The 26,918-nt window shown below is 41.2% G+C and overlaps 1 protein-coding gene across 1 annotated transcript; it reads right to left on the reverse strand.

The window, feature by feature from the left end:
- On the reverse strand, positions 1 to 26,817 carry DYNC1LI2 (dynein cytoplasmic 1 light intermediate chain 2). The gene is made up of 13 exons (XM_086847677.1): positions 26,635 to 26,817; positions 25,897 to 25,970; positions 25,372 to 25,488; positions 19,019 to 19,249; positions 12,632 to 12,798; positions 12,199 to 12,292; positions 11,458 to 11,593; positions 11,031 to 11,142; positions 10,531 to 10,590; positions 9,755 to 9,796; positions 9,223 to 9,340; positions 8,147 to 8,263; positions 1 to 2,982 (listed from the first exon to the last, which is right to left on the reverse strand). The coding sequence occupies exons 1-13, from the start codon at positions 26,727 to 26,729 to the stop codon at positions 2,876 to 2,878; spliced, it is 1,470 nt and encodes a 489-aa protein (XP_086703803.1). The 5' UTR covers positions 26,730 to 26,817; the 3' UTR covers positions 1 to 2,875.
- Between the last annotated feature and the right edge of the window lie 101 nt (positions 26,818 to 26,918).

The raw sequence follows: 26,918 nt of genomic DNA on the forward strand, positions 1-26,918 counted from the left end.
TCTGGATTCATGTTTATTGAAGCCAGTAATTAAAGACGTCCTCGTTTTGCCAGCACTAGAAAGCAAGGTTCCACATGACTGCATACTGCACCTGGTTAAAGCCATACAACTGGACTAAGGTTTGTTTCATACATTTGCAGCCCTAATTGTAAGTTGGAAGAAAAACCAATAAACTTAGTATACAGGACAGTGAACTTTCATTTACAGCATGTATATTGTTAAGTTCACGATGTACAGAGCAGTCACTTTCAATGTAGTTAAATTAAATAAAATACAAAATTCTGTTCAGTTTAAACAGTTTTTGTTTCTTTTTTTTCAATGCCAATAAAAAAAGTGCAAACTTAAAATCAAGCAGCATAACCACAGCATTTTTATGGAGGGCCAATCTTTAAAGTTTTCTATTTGCTTCAAGTTGAATGCTTTCATCTTTTGTTTTCTTAGTTTAAACATGAACAGTAGATGCAGTCACTATAATGCATATAAATATAGGCATATAATAGTTTAAACAGTCTACCATACAAGTGTATCTGCAAATAAAATGAAGTTTCACTTGAAAATGTAAAGGCTGTTTGCATTTGGCCTTTGGTTCCAATGCTTGAAGACACCAGAATAACAACTGTGCAGCTCACCAAAGCCAGCAGACTTCGGCACCCACAGGATGCTACATTACTTACACCTCTCTTCAGTAAACTAGGAGCATTCACTTGCAATTAGAAACCGGAAATCTGTCCCTGGTTTGTCTTTCTGCAAAGCTGGTAAGTTATCACACAGTAACAGTTTTGATCAGTTTTAGTATACTCAACATTTTTATACATCTGGAAAATACTTCAATTGTAAGTTTTAGCCATATTGCTAGAAAAGTGCTTATCAGGTTAGATGACAAAAGAAGGCAGTTTCAGACTGAGGTTTTCAAACTACGCCATTACAATCACACGCTTCAATTTTCTTGTCCAATTTTTGATGGTTTAGTCTCCAATCTCACTTCTCAGTGTCAAGAGGACAGTGTGTAATTACTTCTGGTGTGGTAACTTGCAACTGGCACCCATTACACCAGGAAGTGCATCCACATCACCATCAGCCAGCCACAGTCTAACTGTTATCTAGACAACTGTATAACTTCAGGTCATACCATTTCTTAAAAAAGTAAAAAAAAAAAAATAAAAAAAATTGAGTATTTTCAACAAAAAAACTGGCACAAGTAACATACTCATGTTAATGTTTGTCAAAGAGGCAAGTAAATACTCTTAGCTTTCTAGATGTCTAGAGAGACTCACATGAACAGCCTCTTGCTGTAACATAGGAGTTGAGGTTAACACCCAGCACTGTGTTAGTGGTCAGTCTAATTCTGTATATTTAAGTTACAATATATATTAGGGAAGTTATATCCAGACATCAGATTTAGTACAACAAATTCATATCAATAAAAAGTAAACTCTGTATAATTCAAATTGTGGTTTTTCCCTTCAGCATTAAGAGCACAGAATATGCTTGGTTTTTTTTAATTTCTGGTAGTGTGTCCATGTAAAACAAGCATATCGTGTATAAAATCAAAGTGCCATTTCAGTAACCACTGCAGTTGTGTTTGTTTGTACAGAATGAGGGTTTATGTGACCATGGACAGGGCTCCCTTAGAGCAACAGGGACAACCACAACCCATCTTTCCAAATGAAATGCTACATGAAGGAAAACACAAAACAACTTCTTCAGGATATCCATCGGGTACACATTCATACTTTTTAGGTTACCTTCAGAATTGGAGTTGGCTGCACCTGCAGCAGATGTAGTTGGAACTAGGGCCTTGAAAGTTTTTTTTAAAAACCTCCATAGGTGTAAGGCAGGAATCCATTTTAGCTTGGCAGCTAATATTTAGTTACAAAAAAAGTAAGGAAGAAAAATACTGAGAGTGTTCTGTAGCACATTTCATTATGGGAAAATGATCCGTCACCCACCATTCTTCATAGGCCAGCCTCTTGGCATAAAAAAGGCAGAAGCTATCAGAAAACAGGATTTAAAATTAAATACAAATTGCCAAACTACTGTTTTTCAAATAAAACCAAACAGTGACTGTTTGTACTACAGTGCACAATAAGTTCAAGCACCTTCTAAAGACACATCACATACTGTGCCAGGCACTTGGAGCTAAACAAGTTTAGTTTCTCCCTTTGTCAGCTACACCAAAAAGGGCATCCACACTCTTTAAGACTTCTTTAAAAACTAAAACAAGATTTATAACAAGAATAAATTCCCATGGTTCTTAGTGTTTGGCCTGGAATTCTCCAATGTCAAGTAGTCTTTTAAAAACAGTGACTATTTATCCCCTGTGAAACACAGGATTTGACAACATTGCTCCTCTCCAGTCAATCCAACATTCTGGTTTCTCGCTGTCCCAAATCCATTTCCCCTTTTAGGGCTCCATTCCCCACCTTGGCTTCTTTCCCCCAGTTAATGCTGTTCCACCACCACCACCACTCCAAGAATATAATGCATTGCAAACATACAAGTAGCCAATTCCAGTAACTCTGAAAGAGGGTTTCAGTTCTCTTTCTTGCCTCGTGTGCAGTCAGTAGTACTTTTAAGAGAATTCTCCGTTTTGCTTCTCTGTGTTCTTCACAACAGGAAATGCAGCTGCACCTGCTTTACCTCCAAACCAAAAGAATTGCCCTATATAAACTCTAAATGGTTATCTTATACAGAGGGATTTTATATGCAAACTTCCTGAATGTGCACTTTTTACTGGGACAAGGCAATGATGTAGTAAGCTCATTTCCCCTGCCCCGAGAAAACTGATAGCATCTGCCATAGCAGAAAATTCCTGGTCTTATCAGATCACTATACATAGTTATTTGGTCATTTACATCTGCATTGTTCTGCCCTATCAAGCCTCATTCTCTGTTGGAGGAGAGTTTGTTGTTACCATGGGGTCAGGCTTGCGTGTGATCCTGTCCAGCTCCTCCTGAGCATTTGCCAAAACTGTCTTTTGTCCTGGAGAGAAAAAGGACACAAAGCAATCGAGTTTCAATGAAATGTTTCAACCAAGAAGCACAAGCATTCAATAAATCACCTTTAGATGACAACATATTCTTGATTTCTCATTGTTTTGTCACCTCCCCAAGGACACAGAGCCTGGCACAATGCAGGGTATTTTTTGTGTAAAAACTGATACTCAGGTTTGTTTCACTTTCAAGAGATGAAATGCTGAACTACACAGCAGCAAAAAGCACAACACCACCAGCGACATGTTTATAGCAACTAAGATTTTAAAATAACCACATTTGGAATTTTCTGTAAAAAGTCAAGCATATACAATTCTATTATTAGCATTGATAGCAAGGACTTTATTTAAACCAAACTTTTAAGCACAAGGTATGTAGGACACCTGCTAAAAAAAGCCCATTTATTTGTACTTTGTACTCACACTTGTACTCACTGGATTTAAACATGAAACAACTAACAGGAAGAACTCTCATGTCTGCAGCCAATGCTTCCCTTAAAACAGGGACAGGAATTGCATATTCATATAATATCTCCAAGTAGTCATTTCAAAGGACTTCTTCAATTGGAACCAGACACACTGAAGTATTTCATGGAAAGGCATATCTTACGTTTCTGTATTAGACTCAAAACTTTTTAACAATTCCCTAACTGAAACATTAGCTTACTTCAGTGTTTCTGAAAATTATAAACCCACAGACAAATTCATCACCAAAATTGGAACAATGTATCCTAATGCATGGAGCATACAAGCATTTAAGATTAAAAAGCTATATTTTTAGACAAAAAGTAGATTATATAACCATGTACAGCTTCCTTACATAGCCAAAGAATTTAACAAGCATCTGTTTTCCAGCTCAAATGTGTGTGAAATATTAGGTGGATTTTTTCCAGGGTACATGCTGAAAACATTAAGAAGGCAAGATTTGACTGTTAAAGATTCAAGTGGTTTTTTTCCAAAGTACAAAGACATAACCAAGTTAAAAGGTTACCTTTAATCACTAGGAAGATTTTAGAACTAAGCACTAGTCATAAGCCACAGCATTCTACACAGCATTTACTCAAAGTAGGAGCATTTAAGCAAAATTTAGAAATTAGTACAATAATTAATGTACTGTAACAGAACTTAAAATACAAAACACTTCACATGTAGACTTATGGCACCTGGGAGTTAAAAAAGCCTAAACCCTAAAACCCTAAACCCTATAAAGGCCACACAAAATCCTTGCTTAAACAAGAGCAGATCTAAATAAAAACTATAACTTTTTTTTTTATGCTGGATGAACTGACTCCTTAGGGTTCCAAAATAACACCAAGCAGTGTCCTGCAAATACCTCATGTGGACAGGAAAAACACTCCCAGTGCAGGGGAACACACTCCCCTTTATCACCATGGGGAACACCTTCCAAAGGAGAACAACAAACTGTTTTTAAGAAAATAAGAGTTTCCCCTTAACTGTGAATGAGAGTGACACTTGCTTTCATTTTCCCTACAAATTTGTCAAGGACTGATGGCCCCATTCAGTGAGATGTGTTCTGGACAATTACATGCCCCCAGTTCTGTACAATTAATTCCCCTTTCTAGATCAGAGTGAGAGCAGGGAACCTGAGCTCTTTATTCTCTGTACAGGAATAGAGAGGGAAGGCAGCTTTAGAATTTGCAAGAATCTTGTTGTGAATATGAATGAAATAACTGTGTGACTACAGAAGTTAAGATGTAGAAAAATAATCCACCACAGAAATAACCAATTAAGGTTTTTTGAAATGTCACAGTCTAGACATCAAAGAGAGTTCAGAAACAAAGGCAAACAAGAAGCACTGCACAGCAGGAAAAATGGACACTGCCCAGAAGTGAGATTTCTCTCAGGTAAGAATTGTCACAGTAGAAATCAATCCATCAATGAGGCTGACCAGAATTGTTGAGAACCACGATGTCACTCTCATCCTGGGACAGAATTTCAACAATTCAACCTCAGGCTATTCCTAGCAATGAGAGAAACAGATGGTCTCTTTAAAGCTAAATATTTTTGTCATCAACCTTCTGAAAACGTCAGGCTCTTTAAACAGTTTAGACACTTGAAATGCCTACAAAGATAATTTTAGCACATTTACTTGCACAGAAGGTGCTGCTGGAAATAATGCTTTCTCCAAGATGTTCTGCTCAACTCTTCCACAAAGGAACAGCTCATCTCTTCTGTTCTCACCAGCACCAGGTACCTCACAAACTCAACAAGAGCTTTTCAGAGAGCAGCATGAGGAGCCCTTACCTTCTCAACACAGTTTAATCTTACACTGGCTCATGTAAGGTGTGAGCACAGCAGATGACAAGAACAGGCACCTTGGGACCTGCCAACTCGATGTAGCCAAGAAAAGCCAACCTTGAGATCATTCAGGAGAAGCACTTCCACCCAAGAAAGAACTGCTGCAGCAGGCACTACAATGAGGTAGATCTGCAGAGATGACTACAATATTCTGATCATTCATGTTCCAGACAATAAGCCAAGGATGGGAACTAATGAAGAAACTAGTGGGGAAAACAGAGCTCAGCCTCTAGCAGGAGACTAGAAGAGAACTTGTCTAATTTAGTCTATCAAAATCAAGGAAGTTAAGGGAGGATGTATGATTGCTGTCTCTGTATGTTTCAGGAGAGAAATTATTTATTCCAATTACAAGTTAATGCTGACACAAGGGAAAAAAAAAAAAAAGAAAAAGAAAAAAAAGCTTGCTATCTTTGAAAAATCCTGGAATACAAAGTGCTCTAGAAGACTGAAAGAGCAAAGAATGCAGCCCATTACAGACTAGTTTAGCAGTTTTTCCAGAAATTGCAGTTATGTTTGAGGTGCTTAGAACAGCCTACCAGCACAACAACCAACAGGGTCTGTCCCAACAAGTTCTGCCAAGCCACCCACATTTCTATGACAGGATAACAGGTCCTGAGGAGAAGGGAGAAGGGGTCAATATTACATCTCACATCACCTTCACAGAAATAAACTTAAAAAAAAAAAAAAGCCTTGATATTGCAGAGAAAATTAATGGATTTTAATTCATAAAATTACCCATGAGTTATCCATAGCACTGGTCAGTACTTTTATTCAGCAATCTACTCTGTCCAGCTGTTGAAGAGAGCAGATAGGTAAGTAAGTGAGCCTGAGGAGACAACAAAGGATTTTGGAAAGATAGGATCGGAGGGAAAAAGTTATTTACATAAATTACCAAAGTGGGGCATGATGATAGAATGGAAAAAACGATCAAGCAAACACACAAGCTTTTGAGAGACTGAGGGAATTTGATACAGACTAGAAACCTCATGCCAGGAGGCAGAAAATGTATTAAACTGGGTGAATTGTTACAAAAAATCCTGCTCAGCATCACAAAGATGAAAACAACCCTGTGTTCCCCTGAGAGATGTGAACAGAACACATCTGTAGCACAGATCAGCTCACCCCTGCTCAGGGCAGGCAGAGCCTTGTCTGCCACCCCCAGCTGTTTCTGAGCACAAAGCAAACAGGGTGAGCAGAGTGCCTGGGGACACAACTGTCACAGCCAAACAACATGGCCTGCACACAAATCTGTTCCTGCAGGCCACACACAAGTCACAGGCAAAGGGGAACTGCTTTCAAAGCCAAACACTGCTGCAAACACAAAGGGCTACACTGAGCTCCATCACCACCCAAAGACCAAGAGTACTGGGATTCAGAAACACTGGGCAAGGGAACAGAATAACTGAGAAATTAAGTACTGGAATAGGCTTCCTGGAGAGGTGACATTACAGCTTTTATTTCTGAATTGTTTGCTTTTTAATCACTAGCCAGGTACTCCCTAACTGACTTTGCTTCAGATAAAAAGCAAGGATGAAATAACACCTAAAAATATTTCTAGTTCTATTTCCATAAAATGTTATTTTGTCCTTGTGGTAAGTAAAACATGAGGCTGCATTTGATGAAGCAGGGACACCTTTCAGTGTTTAACTGAAGAAGGCATTCTGGATTATGAAAGAATTAGTTCAATGTTCTTATAACATGGAAACAATATTATTATGGAAATCATATATAATACAAACCCCTTTTAATAAATAATAAATTTAATAAAGACAAAATTACGTAATTCATCACACTGAAACAAAACACACAAAAAAATTACACCTGACTTGCTTTAAGTCAAATCCTATGCATTTTTGAACTTTCAGAACATGAAATGTCATATATAAATCTTCCCATTAAATAGAAATTTAAAAATACCCAGACTGCTACTGTCTTGGCTCTCTGACTGCAGAACCATCAGTGTGGCTGGCAGCAGATATTTCTCATTTCCAGTTTGGAATGTCTGGCCCTTACCTTCCTCTCTCAGCATGAGGAACTGTGGGTTTGGCATCACCATTAAAACCCACGAGATTGAACAAGCTTGGGATCAGTGTATCTATCAATAATTTAATAGTGCAAGAATTCTGGAAGGAAAGCTCCTGAACATTCAGTGTGATGGGAATGACAGTATTGAACAGAAATAGTCAAAGAATCAAAGCCATAAATTCTGTCTGTCAGGTGGACAAATGCATTTTGCACCACCATGGTCTGGGTAGGTACCAACCACTCTGACAGGTTTCTTTCATTTTCACTGAACTGCTGCATTATTCACCAGAAGGATCTCCCACATTGCAGTCACAGCACAGACAGAAAAGGCACCCATTTGTCAGTGTTATCAGCTGTGCTGGATTGCAATAAAATAATAAATAATTAATGAGTGAACAAGCTGTCACAAGGAGTAATTCATTTCAGCTTGAACTCTGGGGAAGTTTCAATAGTTTCACTGCTAACTCCAGTCCAAACCCAAAAAACTTCATCTCTTTTGCAACAGTGAAGCATAAAGAAAAGAAGGGAAGGAATTCTGAAGCTGAAAAAGAAATCAGCACTTTCAGCATAGGATCAAGACTCAAATGTCACTGAAATCCCAGCAGTACAACCTCACTCAAAGAATTAAGTTATATCAGATTTAACAGAAGCCCTGCTGTTGTGAAGTTGCAGTAGTTTACTCTTTTAAAGACATTTTGGTACAGTCATCTGTCATGGTCTGTCACTTTCCTGACCAATGTAAGAGACATACCCATGGACCAAGAAGCCAAATAAACTATTAAAAACACTCTGCAATAACATGTCCAATACCTGATTTCTTGGCTGTACTTTGCACTCCTCCAGCACCAGGACTTCCAGGAGAGCCAGTCTTTTTGCTCAAGAGACTGTTAAAGAAACTAGCCAAGACACCTTCACTTGCAGCATTATCTAAAGAAAAAAACAAATACAGATCACACAGAACACTTAGAGCTGGTAAATGATAACATATTTTCACATACATTAAAATCTCTTCCTAACCAAGGAAATAAACCTCAGCTCAGCTCTGAGAAAGTCTGTCCTCAGTTTGGAGACCCCAGTCCTTTGCGTACCTTGGCATAGGCAGAGATGGCTGAATGCACATTCCTGATTGTTGGGGGGGTGTAATGAAATTTTAATCAAAGTATTTGTGCATTTTAAAGCTTTTAATAAATGCAAAAACCAAGAGCAAAATTATTAAGTATGGATACGAAATTCAAAGACTGATAAGCCCATTAACAACCTGCACAGATGTTCTAGTGCAGCCTTTCATGCCACACTGCTTTTAACAAACCAAAACTTGGCAATTCAGCAATAAGACAGGATCCAGAAGGGTATTTTTCCCCCTGGAAGTGAGGCAAGGCCCTACAGCACACACAACAAGAAACAACACTGGCCCTGCAGACCTTCTTAATGCAGAGGGGAAAGAAACCCCTAAGTACCATGGAGCTGCATCTCTGGGAAAGATCTCATTTCCAAGTGACTGCTACAGCAAATGACATTCCAGAAAGGATTTAGTGGAACAGGGCTCGCTGTGGATTCCAGAATAAGTGATATGAAGTATGAAACTGTAGTTCAGAGCAGTCTCCACCCTAATAACCCAACTGATGCATAATAAATGTATTGAGGCAATTTAAGGAAATTAGAATGCATTTGACCTCTGTCTGACTGCTTGGCAGTAACAGAACTCTATTCCAAGTCGTATAAATGACCAGAAAAGAAAAATGCCAATCCAAAGTTATGTTGTAAATGCATTTCTGTTATTAAACTAACTATACAATTAGTGAATAAATCCCCCAAATCTTTCTATAGAAGAGGATTCACTTTAAGGAAAATAACATATGATAGAAGAGTAAAATGCTCATTCATACTTTTAATATTTGGATCTGGTTTCTTAACTGATGTGATTGGTGAGGCACTGGGTACATTGGTGGGACCAGCTCTGCCTTGAGTTCTTGGGGATCCTGCAGGGCCTCTCGCAGGAGATTCCTTAAAAAGTCCAAATCATACAAATCAGAGAAGAACTTCAAAGGATTAATTACATTAAGCAAGTTTAACATCACATACTTTTTCAGCCTTTTTATTGGCACTGTAGTGATGCACACTGGAGAAAAACAAACAAGCACCCAAAACATCAGTTATATTGGGGATGTGCCTCTACTACAGGAAAGGCTGAATCACTGCAGGAAATTTTCAGTTCAATAATCCAATGTTTCCACAGTGAATTTATAAGCAGCATTTAAAAATATTGCCTCATTATTTATTTCCTTTCTGCAGTTTGGGGACATTATGTAGGGTACATTTAAATATAAAAAAAAAAAGGGACCACTGCAGGTTAGAATCATTCCCTTTTCCCTTGAAGGAAACAAAACACCTCCTACTCTTTTCCTTGGATCTACTTACTGATGCTCTTGTAGGCGTTGCTGGCTGTTTGGCAAGGAATGACTGCAAAAACAACATATTAAGCATATTAAATATATTTCAAAGAATACAGAGGAATAAAATACAGTGAAGCTGAGTAACCACAACTTTATTTGATCTTTTTCCTGATATTTACAGGATTCCTCTTTGATATTTCCATTCTTCCCAACTCTGCCTCTAGAGGACTGACTGCAAGGAGTAAATAAGCTTTGGGCCTTTGTCTCACACAGCCAGTCCAGAACTCAAAGCCAGAACCACAGACACCCCAGTCTGTAACCTTCAGGACATTTATAATCACCTGGATAGGGAAGAATTGTTGTATTTTTTAAAGTATAGAGCAATAAAGAAAATAACAAGTTACAGCATGGCCGAATTTGACACATTAAAGTCTACCAAGCCTCTGGCTGTAAGGAAACTGCAATGTTCAGATGTTAGGTTTTAAGAGTATTTATATTTCACAGATCAGTACAACTTTGTGGTGAAATACAAAGTCTCTTCCTCCTCTTCTCCTTTGACATGTAAATTCTTTCTATTCTCAGCATATCTTCCCTTGAACTTGCCAAGATAAGTGACCATATTTCCTGGTTGCACTTGCTAGAATAAAGTTCTACTTCACAATTACATCTGAATTTGCAAAGCTGAGAAACAGCTACCTGGTGATTTAAATGAGAAATGAAAAACTAAAGGCAGTAATAAGGGAGAAATTAAAGTGAAATCTTACTAATAGTAAGGACTTATTTTCATTCTTCCATTCTTACCTGCTGCTTCATAAGAAATACTTGCTCATCTTCTGCTGCCAGCTCTTTATCATGGACTAACTGTTGAACAAAACATTTTGTTGTTAACAGCAAAAGCTGGAATTACTATAGCTGGTTTTATGCTTTGGTGATCAAAAGGAGAGGCAAATCTTTAAGACTATTGTTTACTTTTTTTTTGAAACTGTTCTTTCACATTTAAAATAATAGTAACATTAAGAAGTTGCCATTAAAAAATAATGTAAAATAAAAAATATTGGAGCAGACGAACAGTGTTGCCAGCCTGTGAGCACTGTCCTATAGAGATGAGCACTTGGTAAATACCCACATTCCTTTTTCTCAGTTTGGATATTGATCTCATCAGCATCTCTCCAAAGACCTGAGATGACCTTGCTTTAACTTTGCATGGCGAACCTCAAAGCCATATGAGTATAAATGGAAATGCCCCACAAGAGAATTCTCCATTTTCTGTTGGGGTACAGAAAGAAATAAGCCCTTTTTACCTTTCTTACAGGAGGTTTTACAATGAAGTCTTCATATGCATCTTCTGGTTTTACTGTTGTGAAGTTTTCATGTAAAATGGCAATTTTCTTCTCATTGTCCCAACCAGCAGGTCTGTAAAAAAGAATAAAGCTTTGCCTTTTCTGCAGCTTCTACAGAGACCCTTATTTACTGCCCTCTACTTAAATAAGGCAATTTTTTTACAGATCAGCCCTATTTCTCAGCTAAATTCCAAGCATACAAAAACTGGAAAGGTACAGTCTGAGTCAAAGTAATATGCATTAAGTTGGTGTTTAAATTTGGGATTCCACAAAACTTACAAACTAAGCTTTTGAACAACAAACCATTCCATTTATTTCTATATCCCTGTTACATGCAGTGCTTAATAAAAACCCCTCTGACACTGTGCTGCTTGTCCCAGGGACTCACATAAAAACTGCATCCTTCTCTACCACTAAGGCAGGCGTGGTAAACTGGAAACCGTAGGTTTTATGTACAATGTACTTATACAACAGGTCAAGGTTCTTCTCCTCCTTAACTGATGTATAAATCAAGGCAGCCCCATCTGGGTTTCTAGTTGAGGAAAATTAGGTAAGATACAGTTTCTAAATTATAGTAAGAAATTCAAAACAGGAGTTAATAGATTTAAAGCTACTAGACTTAGCTTTAAGCAGTAGTTCCAGGCAAAATTAGAGAAACTTAGTATGCAGGGGTGGAAGGGATATAACAAGGCAAGGTTCTTTTCTTTGACATACACAAAAGTTATCCATCCTCCCAGGCTTACATGAAAATTTCATCCTACTTCACTCAGAAAAAGTCAAAAACTTACTATAAATGAGATCTCAGGCTTACATGGAAATTGCAAATTCTGAGGAAAACCAAGAAAGAACACAAAATATAAGACTAATCCTTTGTAAAGGAACAAAAGGTCCAAATCCCATGCACAATTTCAAAATTATAAAATATTTTATACATCTGTCAACATTTCCAAAAAAACAAACACTACACATACCTACCGAAGGTTAGTACAGCACATACCCTAAGCAATAACTACATACCAAGTAATCTTGCAGAGCAATTTCTTGCATTATTGTTATGTGCAATTCAACATGAAAACATCTCTTCTTGCTTCCAGATTAGAGGCAATCTCCTCAGCACAGAAAAGGATACACTGTAAGCAGAATCTGCGGATGTGTGACTGAATGAAGTCGAAGTGCTCTTCCCTGTAGTCGTGCTCCTTCTCCAGGACACTCACTGCATCACACTGGGAGAGGAAGGAAAATAAACCAGAAAAACCCAGGCATTTAATCACAGCACATATTAAAACACCCTCCTTAATCTTACATGCTCCCATCACATTTATTTTGAGTCTCTGGTTCTAAAATAACACCAATAAACCAAACCCTAAAGTAATTAACATATAATTGATAAAGTTATTACTATTCTATAAAAGTAAAAATTGATGCTGATGGCAGCAGCTCACTTGTAAAACAAATCCCTCCACTGTTAATCCAGAATTCATTTTGCATGTCTGTAGAAAGCATGCCTTTAAGAGAGAAGTAATGAAACCCTTGCATAGCAGCAAAGAGAAGCAGAGCCTCACTTTTGTGCACACCACGAGCACAGGAATGCCCAGGTTGTGAGTCAGCACGTTGTCTCCGAGGGGCAGGGAAACGTGTTCATCCTCCTGGCCAGACGAGGGGCCTCTCCTCTGTGGTGATCCTTGGTAGCCTTCTTCAGGTTCTACATACTCCTGAAACTCCTTTATAACTATTAAAAGAGAGAGATTCTTAAGCTACAACAAAGGAACTAGTTCTTTCTAAACCGTAATTAATCTACAACTAACTAGAAATCTCAAGGGTTTTTTTAATTTATTTTTATACTACATGAGGACAGAATGCAAATTAAGCCTTGCTGCCCCTTCCAACACCATAACTCCTCCATCAAAACTTACAGGAAGCCAAATCAAGTGGGATCTGGAGCTATTATAAAGAATCACAATTATCTGCAAGAGCTAAAAAATATCCCTGAACATTTCATTATAGGGAAGTTGACAACAGAAAATATAAATGTGGTTTAGCAACACAGCCTATACCCTGCAATTTGCACCTACTGTGGAAGAAAGCATGGTGAAAATGTACACAGGAAGCACCAACCTGAAACAGCCACTTTTTCTTACATTACTTTAGTTCTTATTACCCTACATTTCTGTTGCAGGCATCCAGTGTTAGAAATATAAAATCTACTTGCAAAAATACAGACTCAAGGGCATCTTCAGGCTACCTGAAGAGACTGAGTTGTATTCTGGAAAACTACAGTGAGGTCCAGAGGAAACTAAATGCTTTTTATGTTTTCAGTACCTTTATTTTATGGCAAGAGTGTTCCAATAGTCCTGACTCCTATCCAATACAGAAGCACTTAAGGAATAGTATTAAGTTCATTTTGGAAATGCACTTGAGCCCACACATGTTTTATCAAATCTGGGCTACAATCTACACTTTAATGTCTTTTATTCAAGACAAAAGTCACAGACCAACTAAATCTGTGTCCTTGATGTGACTGCTCCAGGCAGGGCTCTCCTCCTCCTCACTCAGCCATGAGGAACCCTCATGGAAAGAGCCAAGCAAACTCCATGATCTGCTCCCAAAAATGCTCCTTTATTTTAGAAATAGTAGGAACAGCAAAGTGACTGTAGGGACAGTGAGAAGAACTCAGAAAAGCCACCAATCTCCAGCCCAGCCACACAGAGAGGCTGCTCAGAACACCCTCTGTGTTCTGAGAAGGAACTGGAGTGCACTGCACGCCTCCTGAGCTTTAGGAAGTGGTAAAACCTCAGGCAAGTTTCTTATACAAACCTTGCAAAAAGAAGTCATGGTATCTTTTCAAAACAAGAGCCATTCCTGCAATGGTATGTTGGTGCGTGGAAGGAAGAACAAATCAGAAAACTTTTCTGTTTAAAGCTGCACAATCTACAATGCTTAACTGAAATATAAAACTCTGTGATTCTTGTGGAAAAGAGCTCCATTCCAGAGAAAAGCCTAAAAAACCCAAACTAAATATAAAATATAGACTATAAGATTTCCAATCACCAATTCAATATATGCCAGGGTGCAAGGAAATACAAACAAATGAAAATGAAATGCAGTTGCTTTTAACATGGGGAGGCAGTGCCTTCTTGTGGAGAGGAAACAGCAGTGCTCCAAAGGATGCTTCCTCCAGGACTGCTTCTTAGTCAGCTACAGCAAATCAAAATTCCATCATACATTCTGCACATTCCACGAGTTTTTTATCTCATCAAAAGCATTTAACTAGAAAAAGAGTTTTTTGAAGTACCTCTTTACTTTATTAGCTTTCCCATTACTATTTACTATTGAGGTCAAGTGTATTAAGAGCAGTTTAAAGAACACCATCTGCATCTCCCACAATGGTTCAGATGAGCCTCTCTGACTTAATCACATAGAAAAGACTATTTGACAATACAGCTCTCAATTAACAGCATTATAATCAGACAAGATTCCTTTCCTGGGTTTTGTTCATATCAAAGCAAAATAATCTTTTCTTTACTGAGATGCTTGGGAGCATAAACCCCGCAATTCTGGGGAAAAAAGGCCTCTCCCAAAAAGAGACAACATGAGAAAACGTAAGATGCTCTAAGAATTTTAGAAATGTAAATAAGAACAAATGCAACATGGAAATTCCAGAAGTCTGATGGTTTTATCCTCATGAATTTTATCCTCATGAATTTCTGCTGAATGGGAATGAAAGGCACAATCCCAGTTCCCCCTCTCCCCAGGAGTCAGCAGGACCCAGCAGCAGCACCAAGGCCCCACCTCACACGCGGAAGGAGAAAACCCCTCCGTGTGGAGCTGAGCTCTCTGTGGGTTCCCAGGGATGCACCTGGCCTGGCATTAATCCCTGCCAGACACAGACCAGTGGGACACAGAAACAAACTCCCAGAGCAAGAACCTCCAACTGCAGCACCCAGAGCACACAGATGCCACTTTAACTCAGGAGCAAGAGTGAGTGCCTGTCAGCAATAGGCTCTTACACACTGTTCCAGGCTTCCACTCAACCCCCTCAACTCAATTCCCTCCAGGATTTAGTCCTGTGATATCCAACCTGGACCCCAGGCACTGTCAGATGCCCTAATGAACAAAACTGCACTCTAACACGGTAATAAAGTAGCTCACTGCAGTCAAAACATTTCTTTGACACACAGCAGTTTCATACTTACTGCTCACAGCTATGTCTCATTTGAGCTCCACTCTCAGGCTTTTACTGGATATAAAATATCCATATTTAATGGCTATAAAGTTGTGCACCCAAATAGCCCAGAAAATCTTTTATTTTTCCTTTTTTCCTCCTAGTGGGCTATGAATACTATCTCCTCCACACAGTTCTAATTGATGAATCATCTTCTATATGGTATGGAAAAGAACTCTTTTCTTAATTAAGAAGTAGTGAAAATTACTTTGGTTTAAGGTTTTTCAACAGGAAATACCCATAAGCTGATGCACATAAAATAAGAAGCCAGAAAAACAACAGTTCCTCTGGAAATCTGTAATATTCTGCCACCCATCACTAACATTGAGTATTCAGAATGGCCTGTTATGTTTAAGAAATTCTCACCAGGTGATGATGTGCCACTAAAATCACACCTCCACTACAGAGTGCTGATTCATCTACCAAACTTGTGGCCCTTTAGTTTTGCACTGAATACAGCAAATGAAAGTGAGGTTCCATTGTTCACATGAGGCACTGCAAGGTAACTCCACCAAAAACTGCCACATCACTTAGGACATGCACTGACTGGAAGCACTACTGAGACAGCAATACACAATTATTAGGTTTGATTATTCCAGCAACAGTAATATGCTCAGGCCTGGAGTGCTCTTTAACTGCAATGTGGAAATGCGGGCAAATGCCACAATTTAATGGATGAATCCCACAGGCCCTGAACAGCAGAATGAGAAAAATTAAGAATATTTTTCTGAGGCAATCATTCCATATTTACACTCTAACTTTTCACAATCACTTTTGGTTTTTCTGTGCCCTATCTTTATTGATCATTAAAAATTTTAGTCTTGTGAAAAGAATTCCTAGACAAAAGATACCTGGATAAACTAATTTTTTAAAAATATTTTAGCTTAAGAAATCTTTCAGCTCTATGCCAGAGCAAAAAACAAAAAGGTAGACAACCTGAAACGAATTCAGCTTGAATGGAATAGTACACAGTTTGCAAAAAACATGTTATTGTGTTTCAATTCTTTAGCTTCAAACACCCCAGAGGTCATTGGTGTAATTGCCATTTTACCAGTATACATCCTTTCTGCAGTTCTTCATTCCTGACAGCCACCTCATCTCCTCTGCTGTCTTAAATAGGGAGTAACATTCATATCTTCCCTGAAAGAATTATTCAAATATGTGTTATTTAAATAATGATTTATCACAATTGAGCCTGAATTAAATGTCCATAGTTGACATTATGTACCTGACCTCACATGAGCCAAGCTCTTAGCAGAGGAGCCCCCAGAGCAGCTCAGTGACAGGGGGAGTGCAGGCAGGCAATGCTCTGGGTACATTCCCAAGAAAGCAGCCTGTTGCCTCCATGTGTGTCCTGCTGCCCATTCTGGAAGCTCTTTAACTCCAAAGGGAAGTTTCTCACCTACCCAGGCGAGCCAAGAGTCAGAATCTCAACCAGCAAACACAGGAGCAAGGGCTGGGTGCAGAAAGGCCTCCCAAACCCTGACAGAAGAGTCAAGCAAAGTCCAACTACACTGACATGGGTGGCATCTCTGGAAACTGTTAGGATCTTAGCAACGGAGAAAGAACATCTTGCAGCACTTCCAGTGGATGCCAGTAGGGCAGGGCTGAGCAGTGTTTCCCCAGGGTTGCTGGTGCTGAGTGTGACAGCCAGGGAAAACACTGTGGACATTCAGCTTGCGAGGGAGGAGCAGGAGTAAGGGAATAGTCTGCAGGTGAAGTCAGGAAACACATCCATCCACATGCTCTTATGCTGCAGGGGGCTTAAATTCAGCACACTCCATCACTCTGCACTCCATTTCTATGTTTCAACTGGCCTCATGAGCACTTTGATTATCCTGGTTTTTACATATTTGGGCTGTTGCAACCCAGTGACTTCATTTTCTAAGTGGCAGCATACCCCAGGAGGCACAGGCAGCAGGATTTCAGTAAGGAGAGCTTTGCTGTGTAGCTTTAGGATGGGCAGCAGTCCCAAGGCATTCACCAGGCACTTGTGCTCTACCCAGTGCATCACCCTGACACAGTTACAATGGACCTTTCCTCAGAATTACAGGCCATGGTGGCCAAAGTCCTGAGCACAGAGCTGGCCCCAGGGACAGTCTGCAAGAAGCCAGAGATGTGCCCAGGTGACATGAGGGTCCTGCAAAGGGCCTGAGAACAGGAAATGGAAATTTGAAGACATCGGGGCCCTGACAGCTGAGTCAGGGGATGGCACCAGAGCAAGGCAGGAGGAGCTCAGCCCCTCTCCCATCTCCTCTTCCCTTGACTCCAGGAGAGCTCAGAACAAACCAGGAGTTTCTATGATACTTTAATTTAGAATTCTCTAAGATAACTTTAATTTAGAATTCTCTAAGATACCACTATTGGAAATCCCTCTAAGCTCCTCAGACAGGGCACTCGAGCTTTGCCATAGCTCCCTCACAGAGTGCACTCTGAAGGGAAGGCTGAAAAGCTTCTCTTTTCAAAAGGAAAATTGAAGTGCACAAACTCCCCCTTTATTTGGATTTGAGACACATTTTCTGCATCTCAGAAACATGCAAATTGGGTTAGCTGTTGGATTTTGATACTGGAACTGCCTTTCCATTTCCCATTCTCAAAAAGTCTCTGACACACATAAAACCAACCAATCATTTTCCCTTAAAAACTCTCATATTTTACTTTTTCATTAAATGAAACCTGATAATCAAACCTGGGTGGTTTTAATTATTAAGGTTAAACTCCAGCTGGTATGCTGTAGGCACAAGGCTTCTGGGAACACAATATTTAACATTCAGAAAGGATTATCAGTTATACAAATACACCTGAGTGCTCACTGGTCAAACAGATCACACTGCTCCCTAAAGGCAGCTCAGGAAACTCACAGACCATATTTGCAAGGGTTCCACTCTCCAGCCCAGAGCAAAAGCAGCAACCACAAAGGATCAGCCTGAATCTACCTCCTCTGAAAGGACTGGAAGTTGCTAAGATCTTTTACTCTAAAGGAATTTATTTTGGAGTAATTCAATATGAAAACAGAAAAAAAAATCTCAAGGAACATTCAACACTACTAAACTAACAACACTAAACTACTAACTAAATTAACTACTAAACAAACAACACTACTAAAACAGATGCAGGATCCAATACTGCAACAATGACAGTCTGCCAATGCTAGATTCTTTCCTGCCATGGATATGCCAGGAAAGAAGGTTCATTTATACAACATTCCTAAAGTCACAGGGTAGGAATGGCTGTAGTGAGACACAATTATCTGCACCAGGTTCACAGCCTGAGCCACCAGAAAAACAAGGCAGAGAGACTTCTGTAAGACAAGCACAGTATGGGAATGGGACCTGGCTGAGGTATCACAGCCAAGCAGATAGCTCACTTCATCACTGAATTTTGTCACTGTCTTTTAAAAAGTGAATCTGTCATTATATTTTTTTTTATTCCCCTTTTTAAAAATTAAATTATCAAAATCTTGTTATTGCCCAGGATCTAGCCCAATAATCCACCTCATGTTTTGTCAGCAAAACTTGAAGAGCTGATTTAAAGCCTAATACAGTCTATTTGAATTACAGTTGCAATCACAACCTAAGAGTAATTCTTATCTGTAAGAACCCATCAGAGTTACCCATAAGAGTAACGCATTCTTAAAACACTGACCCAAAGAAATTTGTCAAAAGTTGTGAGAACTAATTAAAAAACAAATGTATGCATGCACATGTATGGATGCACAAAGACTTACACTTCTGCTCCATGTGCCTCATCTCTTCTGGAGGAATTTTCATCTTATCAATGTGTTCTTGCAAGACACTGGCCCATTTCTGTAAAGACTCCATAACAGTCCAAGGTCTAGACATATCTGCAACAAAGACCACGATGGTGTCTTGCAGGGATTCGGCAGAAACTGCAAACTTCAGCAGCCCTTTGTGATACAAGTCTCCATCCAGGATCCAAACGTTGCAACGAGTGTGATCTGAAAGGAAAAGGCACAGTTGGAATCCAGCAGATGCCAGGGTTTGCACTGCCAGGCTGGGAGTGACTGGGTGAGAGCATCAGTGTTCAGTGGAAGGAGCAGAACCAGCTACCAGCACACTCTGCCTGCTTGTTTAACAGACAGGTTCTGTGTAAATGCCTGTATTACTCAGAAATGCTTTCACTCCTGGGCTCAGAACATTTTCCTTTAAAAAAATAATCGCTGCACAACAGTCCTGCATTAGAAACATGCAGAGTGAACCCAGAACACAGGGGATGTGTAAGTACAGGCCCAAAGGGGTGGCCCTGCTCCAGTCCAGCAGGGGATGAACACTGCCCTCAGTGTCTCCCAGACATATAAGCTGGTTTCACACACTCAAGACACCTCCCAACAGAAATAAGCTGCAAACAAGATACCAGCAATAAGCAGTTTAAGTTTCTAGCACAGGAGTGGGAGGAGCAAATACAGGATGAACTTCCCACCTTCCCAACAAGGTTGTGCCACCTGGTCTTATCTCACACTGACATAACACTGGCTCCTGCAGGCTCCTGATAGCATGAGCACTGGAAAAATGACCTGGTATTGCAGCTTTCGTGTTTCTCCCCCAGGTGTTTCTGATAGTGGCTGCATACTTCATTGGAATGCAAGGCAGAGTAGAGGGGGATCAGCTGGGTCAGACAGCTGGCATTTTACCCCAAAACTGAACTCTTGGCAAGAGTATAGGAACTGAAAAGGGAGTTTCCTCCAGAAACGCTGTATCAGGCACGAAGGAGGAAAGGAAGGAAGGGAAGGAATTACATTATCCTTAGAACTTTCTGCTGAAGAGGAACAACACCATTGTTTCAATATTCTAGACTCTTCCTAGTACCTCACCCTAAGTATTCCCTATTTTACTACAGCTTATTTTACTCCAGCTATCCAGAGGGAACAGTGAGTCTCTCCTACACTACATACACAGTATGTGACTTCTGCAACATACAGATCTGCAAACCAGCCACTGCGGAACGCAGATTTTCAATGTAGCTACTGAGCTTCATAATTACCCTGCTTCACTGTACTTCTGTGTCCTGAATCTTTCAGCTTCACAAAATCAATCCAGTTACTATGGTTATCATAACTTTATTCTAGGAGGGAATCCACCCCTCCTGACTTCAGAAAAAGGCAAAAGCTTGGCTAAGAAATCTGGAAGAAGAAAAGATATATATATGTATATATATATATATATATATATATATATATATATCCTACCTGCTTAATCAGGCCTTGGACAAAATTACTGGGCAGCCCAGTTTCAGACATCTCTCTCATAAGGTGCTGTATGTGGGCAGTCTACATTTAGCATTTCTTCTAAGTTTTGTTGGGCTGTCCTAAAACATTCCAACATCAGTGATCACACACAGGCCAAGAGCCACGCTGTGAACTTACAGCTCCTCTCACTGCCAGCTGCACCCCTCGATTCACTCTCCAGTGATCAGTGAGGGTGGAGCTCAGAAATGCACCTGTGCACACCCAGCACAGTTCCACTCCCTTGTCCCCCTTCAGGACAGCAATCACCGGCATCACAGGGATTCCCACAGCACTGGAGGTCTGAATCTAAAGCTCCCAAAGACCTCTGAGGACAGAGGAAGGGTCTAGGAGAGGTCTGGGAAAATAGAGAGCAAAGTAGGACACAATGTGAACACATTTACATGTTTGCTATTACACAACAGTAAATGAAACATCTGTGCAGGACTCTGCATTCTAGAAACATCCTGGGTACATGCCCTAAAGCAGCAGCCTCACAGTAAATAAAAACCCCGTGAGCTTTCTATGAGCTAAAGGTTATTAATAGACAGGGACTGTGTGTATGTACAACTGTCTCCTTGGAGCATGAATGGAAGTTTTGAAAACCTAATGCAAATCTATCCATAGTTTGTGCAAGTTTACAGCTCTCCTCAGCACTGATGGATTCTCCTGTGGTGAATACTGGGCAGAAAAGACTTTCACACCTTGGCAAGTTACAAAAATAATATAAAAATAATAAATAAAAAAAGTTCAGAATTTTAAATGCAACTTAACAATAATAATATCCAAATTCACTGCTTCTAAGCCATGTTTTAAATTCAGTATCTAAGGTTAAAGTTATTTTGTTTGCAATGCACCTTTGCTCCCCTTAAGGATTTAATTTTTCTTTAACATTTGGAATGCAGACTGGAACTAGAATACAGGTGGAACTAGAATACAGCTGGAACTACCACTCAGAATCAATCTTCTAGAAAACCTGGAAGCCTTGCAGTCACATTAAAATGTACTTGGGTGAAAAAATGTAACTTTGTATGAAAAGGAAAGGTTTTGCTCCTTTCTAACAGGACAGAAGAATGACTTGTGATTTACATTTGCTAAAACATAAAACACACTTAAAAATACAGCACTGGGTGCTCACAATTTGGCAAGGACTTGATGGCAAATTCAGCTTTGTCAGCACCACATCAAGCTCCTACTTAGTCACAAATGTTAAATGGGCCCTTCTTACTGGCCATGACATAACATACAAAACCAGAGCAAACAATTACCAGATCCTGTTGGAAAAGCAGGGGCTACTAATTACAAGCTATTACAAAAGCTGCTAAAATCACATCTCTAAATCCTGTCAATATTCCATTATCCCTTTAGTCCAGAAGAAGATTTTTCCAGCTTTGATGAATTTTACTGCACATGGTTGATTCTGTGAACAGCAACTACACCTGCATCTATTCAAAAGATATCAGTGGCAATTAGATATCCCTTGCTCAAACTGTGAAGAGAAGCAAAAAAGGAGAAAACTTTCAAGATAACTATTTTAAATATGTTGACAAAAAAAAAAAAAAAAAAGACAATTTTCCTATTAGAAACCAGTGCAGCAGCAAGACTTGGCTCAATCTGGAACAACCAGTTCAGCTGGAATATGCATATGATATGGCTGAGGCCAGTCCAAACCTGAGGCAAAACCCAAGACTGCTTGATTTTGTTACAAGAATGCAACCCCAGAATGGTTCTTCCTCCCTGCACACTGGGCACAGGCAAGATGCATCTGCAGTCTGAGCAGGTCAGAAACGTCCCCGTGGAGCTTGTGGCTCCAGCTGACACACAGAGCACAGAGCAGGCCATGCAGGCTGGCTCCCTGTTCTGCTCTACATCCCCGCAGTAACTCTGCCCTAGCCCTGCAAGGGCCTCTGAAAGCTACTCTGGAAACACAGATCCTTTAGGAAAATTATGCACAGCTTCTCTTCTACCTCCTACGAATTCAGATTCTCAGTCCTCAAAAGCAGACTAACCAGTAGAGACAAAAAAACATCTGTTCATCATAAAGAGGCAAAAAATTGAAACTTGCCACACTCCCTGGGAAATTCCACTAATGGAGGACTCTGGGGCCTGAGCTCCAAAATCAGTTAATATTCCAAGCTAAGTTTGCAGGCAGTGCTATAAATGCTTTTATCCAGATGAACTATGGTGTCATGTATGCAGGAGCAGCCATATGCTCCAAGGATAATGTAGCTGGGGATTTAGGAGAATCCTCTCTCTCCCAGGATTGCTTCTCAGGTCTCTCCAAACCTCTTCTTGAGAAAATGCCTTGGCCTAGGCAGCATTTGAGACAGAAGTAAAATGTATCTTTAAAATAAAAAGATACATTTTCCCTAGGAAAGTGACTTTTCAGACAGAGATTCAGTAGCAGACTTAGAATCTAAGGGACCCCGAACCCTGGGGACCAAAGCCACATGTCACACTGAGCAGTGACACCTGGCAGAGCTGGAGCAGCTGGACACAGCACAGAGCCCACGTCCATCCAAGATCCCAGCAGGAGACAGGGAAAACTACACAGTCCATGGACACCACTGATTACCACAAAGGGGGCCTGCAAAGCAGAGATGCCTCCTGGGCATTTGTTGAACTTTCCTACAAACTGAAAATTTAATCCAATTTAATTGTTGAGCTGATCTTTAGAAGGAAAGTAATTATAAACTAAGATTGCATCCAGCAATCCAGAAAAATTCTACTTTAGATAAAGGAGCAGCCAGGCTCAAACATCCCTTGAAGAGAAAGGGGAAACCACAGCATAGGAAACACAGATATTCCTTAAGGTTTCCAAGGGGAAGACAGAAGGAGATAATGAATGACTCAGCACTATGAGGAAAATATTTCTCCTGGATAGAGTAAACTTATCTGAAATGAAGAAGAATAAGACAAAGAGCAAATAAATCCATCACCTGGGAAAAAGCTGAAATCATCTCACTCCACTGGAGAGTTTCAGATACCAGTGTTGATCTGGCACCCCTGGAAATCCTTGTGATCTGGTCTTGGCTAGGTTGGAGTCTAATAAAAAGCAGGGACCCTCAGAAGCACTCATCTGCTCTTGAGCTCCTGAATGCCCACCCTGAACTTCTTTATGGCTTCCAGAATTGTGGGTCAATTATAAAGGCTTTGTTCCCTAATCTGTATATGAGCATACACTCATCTGAAGCACACAGAATTTAAAAACCAAATCCAAAACTGTCCTAGAGAAGAAAGAGCGTTATCTCTGCCTGCTGGGAGGTCCTGACCCACTTTGCTATTTATTTTGCTTGTGGATGACACTAATGAGACAGAAAGGAAAAAGGCACGTATTATTAGCTCCTAACACACCCATTAGAGGATGCATGAAGACCTGAACTGGCCAGCTGAGCCTGTAGTCAGTCAAAAAGCTCTCTTTTTTCCTGCTAGCACTGCCTGAGTTCTTATGACAGACCTCTCCTAATCACTTCAAATACTTATCACTTTCAGCCACTCAGGAATAGCCCCAAAATATTTCCAATGTAGAGATATACTTGAGGTTTGATAGATAACACCAGGAAAAAATAGCACAAACATCCTTCTGCTTGTAATAGCATCTCCTTTGAAGCTGCAAGAGGCCTGATGACACAGGCTGTCTCAGCCTTCCTCATCATAAGGGCGTTTTGCCCTCTGAAGTGTTTGTGCAGAACTAAAGCAGATTGTGCACGGTGGAAAAGCACTTACATCCAGAACCTGAAGAAGCAAAGAATGGCTCAGCACTTAAAATTACAGCCCAAAAGATTTTTAGGAACTGCAAGGAGGCCCCTGGAAGACGTGGCAATGTACTCATCCTTTCATTGTGCCTAACTTAGTATCCAAAGGCAGCTTCCTGCCACGTGAGTGCAGGCCCAATCTCCATAACAACCAGTCACATATGGCACTTAATCACTCCTGCAAGCCTTCAGTGCACCTCCAGTTTTAAAATACCATTATAGGATCTTCCTAGTCTGCTTGTTCCCAGGAACAGGGATGGACCACCACTACTGCTTCCCACTTCTGAGATCTGAAGGAAGTCAGGAATAGGAAGACTTACATTCCCCATTTTTACAGACAAACCAACACAAGGAGGTCTAGCAGTTTGCCCAGAATGACATCAACAGAGGCAGATATAGGAGCAAAGATAACAAACTCACTCCCCATCTCTTCCTGTCCCAGTCCTTCCCAAAAACACAAGTAATCTGATCATGAGGCCTGCTTTTAAATGGTCTCTTGTCATAATCTCCCTCCATACAGTAGAGACAAGCAATCAGCAGCATCAGCAAAAAGATAAGGGGCAAAGAGACCAGCTCCAACTTGAGATAAGGAAACACTAATCCTGACTTTAAGTTCCGTTCTTCACTCAGTCAACTTAAGCACAACATTAAAATCTCTGTTACTAGCTAATCAAAATTCCACACACAGCCCCTATGAGAAACACCAAACCCCTGTCAGCAGATCCACGCTGAGGATGAAATTCTCATGGATGTATCCCTCCCTTTCTCTAGTCACACAGTAGCCACAGCAACACTACTGCAGCTGCTACAAAGTCACCATCTGCAAAGGGATCTCCCCTAGCAGTGAAGGGATCCCCAGAGCTGCCCTGCCTCAGAACAGGTCAGGCTGTCAGGGGGCAGGAGGGAGAAGGGACATTGACTGTGAAACCTTTCCCTCCACAGAAACAGACACAGCTCCAAAACTCCCAGCACCATGCTGAACCTGCCACTGGGGCGTAGCCCAGAATGCACTCATCAAACCACAATTATTAAAACAGCACGGCACCTACTTAATTAAAGAGATTGCATTTGAAACAAACTTACCATCTCTGTCTTCATCGTGAATATTCAGATACAAGTATTCCAGTCCTCTTCCTTTCTTGCCATGCTCTGCTCCCTGTATTTTAGCCATAAGTGTGGTTTTGCCTGAACCATCATCACCTGCCAGTAAGTTTGTAGAGGAAAAAAAAGACACCTTCAGAATTACATCTGGCTTCATAGAAAGTATTTTTTTTTTCACAACTTGCTTAATTAACAAGTACACTTCTGAATCACAGTTACTTACTGTTCTCTTTCAAGTATTTCAGTTAAATCCAATGGCTCATACCAGAACAATAAGAAAGAAGGACTGTCTTGTTCTCTATTATTACATAAAATAGGCTGTAAATCTAACAGTGGAAATCAAAGAGAAACTAGATCTATAAGGACAAAGACCACAGATCAAATTACATAACCCAATTGTAATGAACCCATGCGTCAGTTTGCTCCAATCAGTGTTTGAAATATGCTTTGTTTCTACAGATAAAAACCCAACAAACCTACACCCAGCTGGCTGCATGTGTTACTTACCAAAAACAAGAATATTCTTGCCCGATGGCAATTTAGATCTGGACCGTGTGGAGACTTCGCTGAGGATGGAGGACCTGGGGAAGCAGCAGAGCAGCCGCGTTATCCCGGCTGTGACAGCACCATGAGCTCAGCACATCCGCACCCACGGCCCGGCACATGCGGGCTGTGTACGAGCAGGGCTGCTGTCACAGCCACAGGCCAACTGCACTCTGAACCACCACAAGCATCCGACCTTCGAGAGTAGAGCTTTCATGATTTCTAAACCACAGGCAGGAACATTTAAAGTTCTCCTCCCTTGTAAGGGGCCATAATACTGCAGAACGTTACTTTTCAACTAACTCTCATCACAATCGATTGCTGTATTCGACATACGCCTTTCTGCCACTACAGGTATTTTTTCAAGCGTTCGTTAGAAATAAAAGCCGAAGGAACACGAGATCGCCTTTGCCGGAGCCGACCCCACGGACGCCCCTGCGGTCCCGGGCCCCGCTCTGCCTCACCGCCGCCCTCCCGTCCCTGCGGCCGCGGGGGTCCCGTCACTCACCCCCGGGCCCCCCAGCGCTGCCCCCGGGCCCCCCAGCGCTGCCCCCGCGCCCCTCAGCGCTACCCCCCGGGCCCGCCGCCGCCCGCGGGCCCCGAGCGCGGCCCCGACCCGGCCGAGGGCCCGCGCTCTGCTCCAGCCCCGCGGAGCCCGGGCTCGCCCCGCCGTGCTGACCCCGGGCGGCCGCGGGCGCTCACCAGAGATTCTGCCCCTCGTCCTCCTCGCCCGGCAGCTCGGCCCCGCCGGGCCCGTCCGGCCCCAGCAGCTTCTTCTCCGCCAGCACCGGCGCCATCTTGGAGCCGCCGCCACAAAGAGTGACCTCACCGGGCCGCGAGGACCCCGCCCCGCCCCGCCCGCCCGCGCGCGCCGCCGGCCCCGCCGGCCCCTCCGCCCCGCGGCCGCCCCGCCAGCCCCGCGCGCGCCGCGCCCGCCCCGCGATCAGGCGGTGCCCGGGCAGCCCCGGCCGCTGCCCGCCCTGCGC

This window comes from Cyanistes caeruleus, chromosome 12 (assembly GCF_971803275.1).
Source record: "Cyanistes caeruleus chromosome 12, bCyaCae1.hap1.1, whole genome shotgun sequence".
Classification (NCBI taxonomy): domain Eukaryota; kingdom Metazoa; phylum Chordata; class Aves; order Passeriformes; family Paridae; genus Cyanistes; species Cyanistes caeruleus.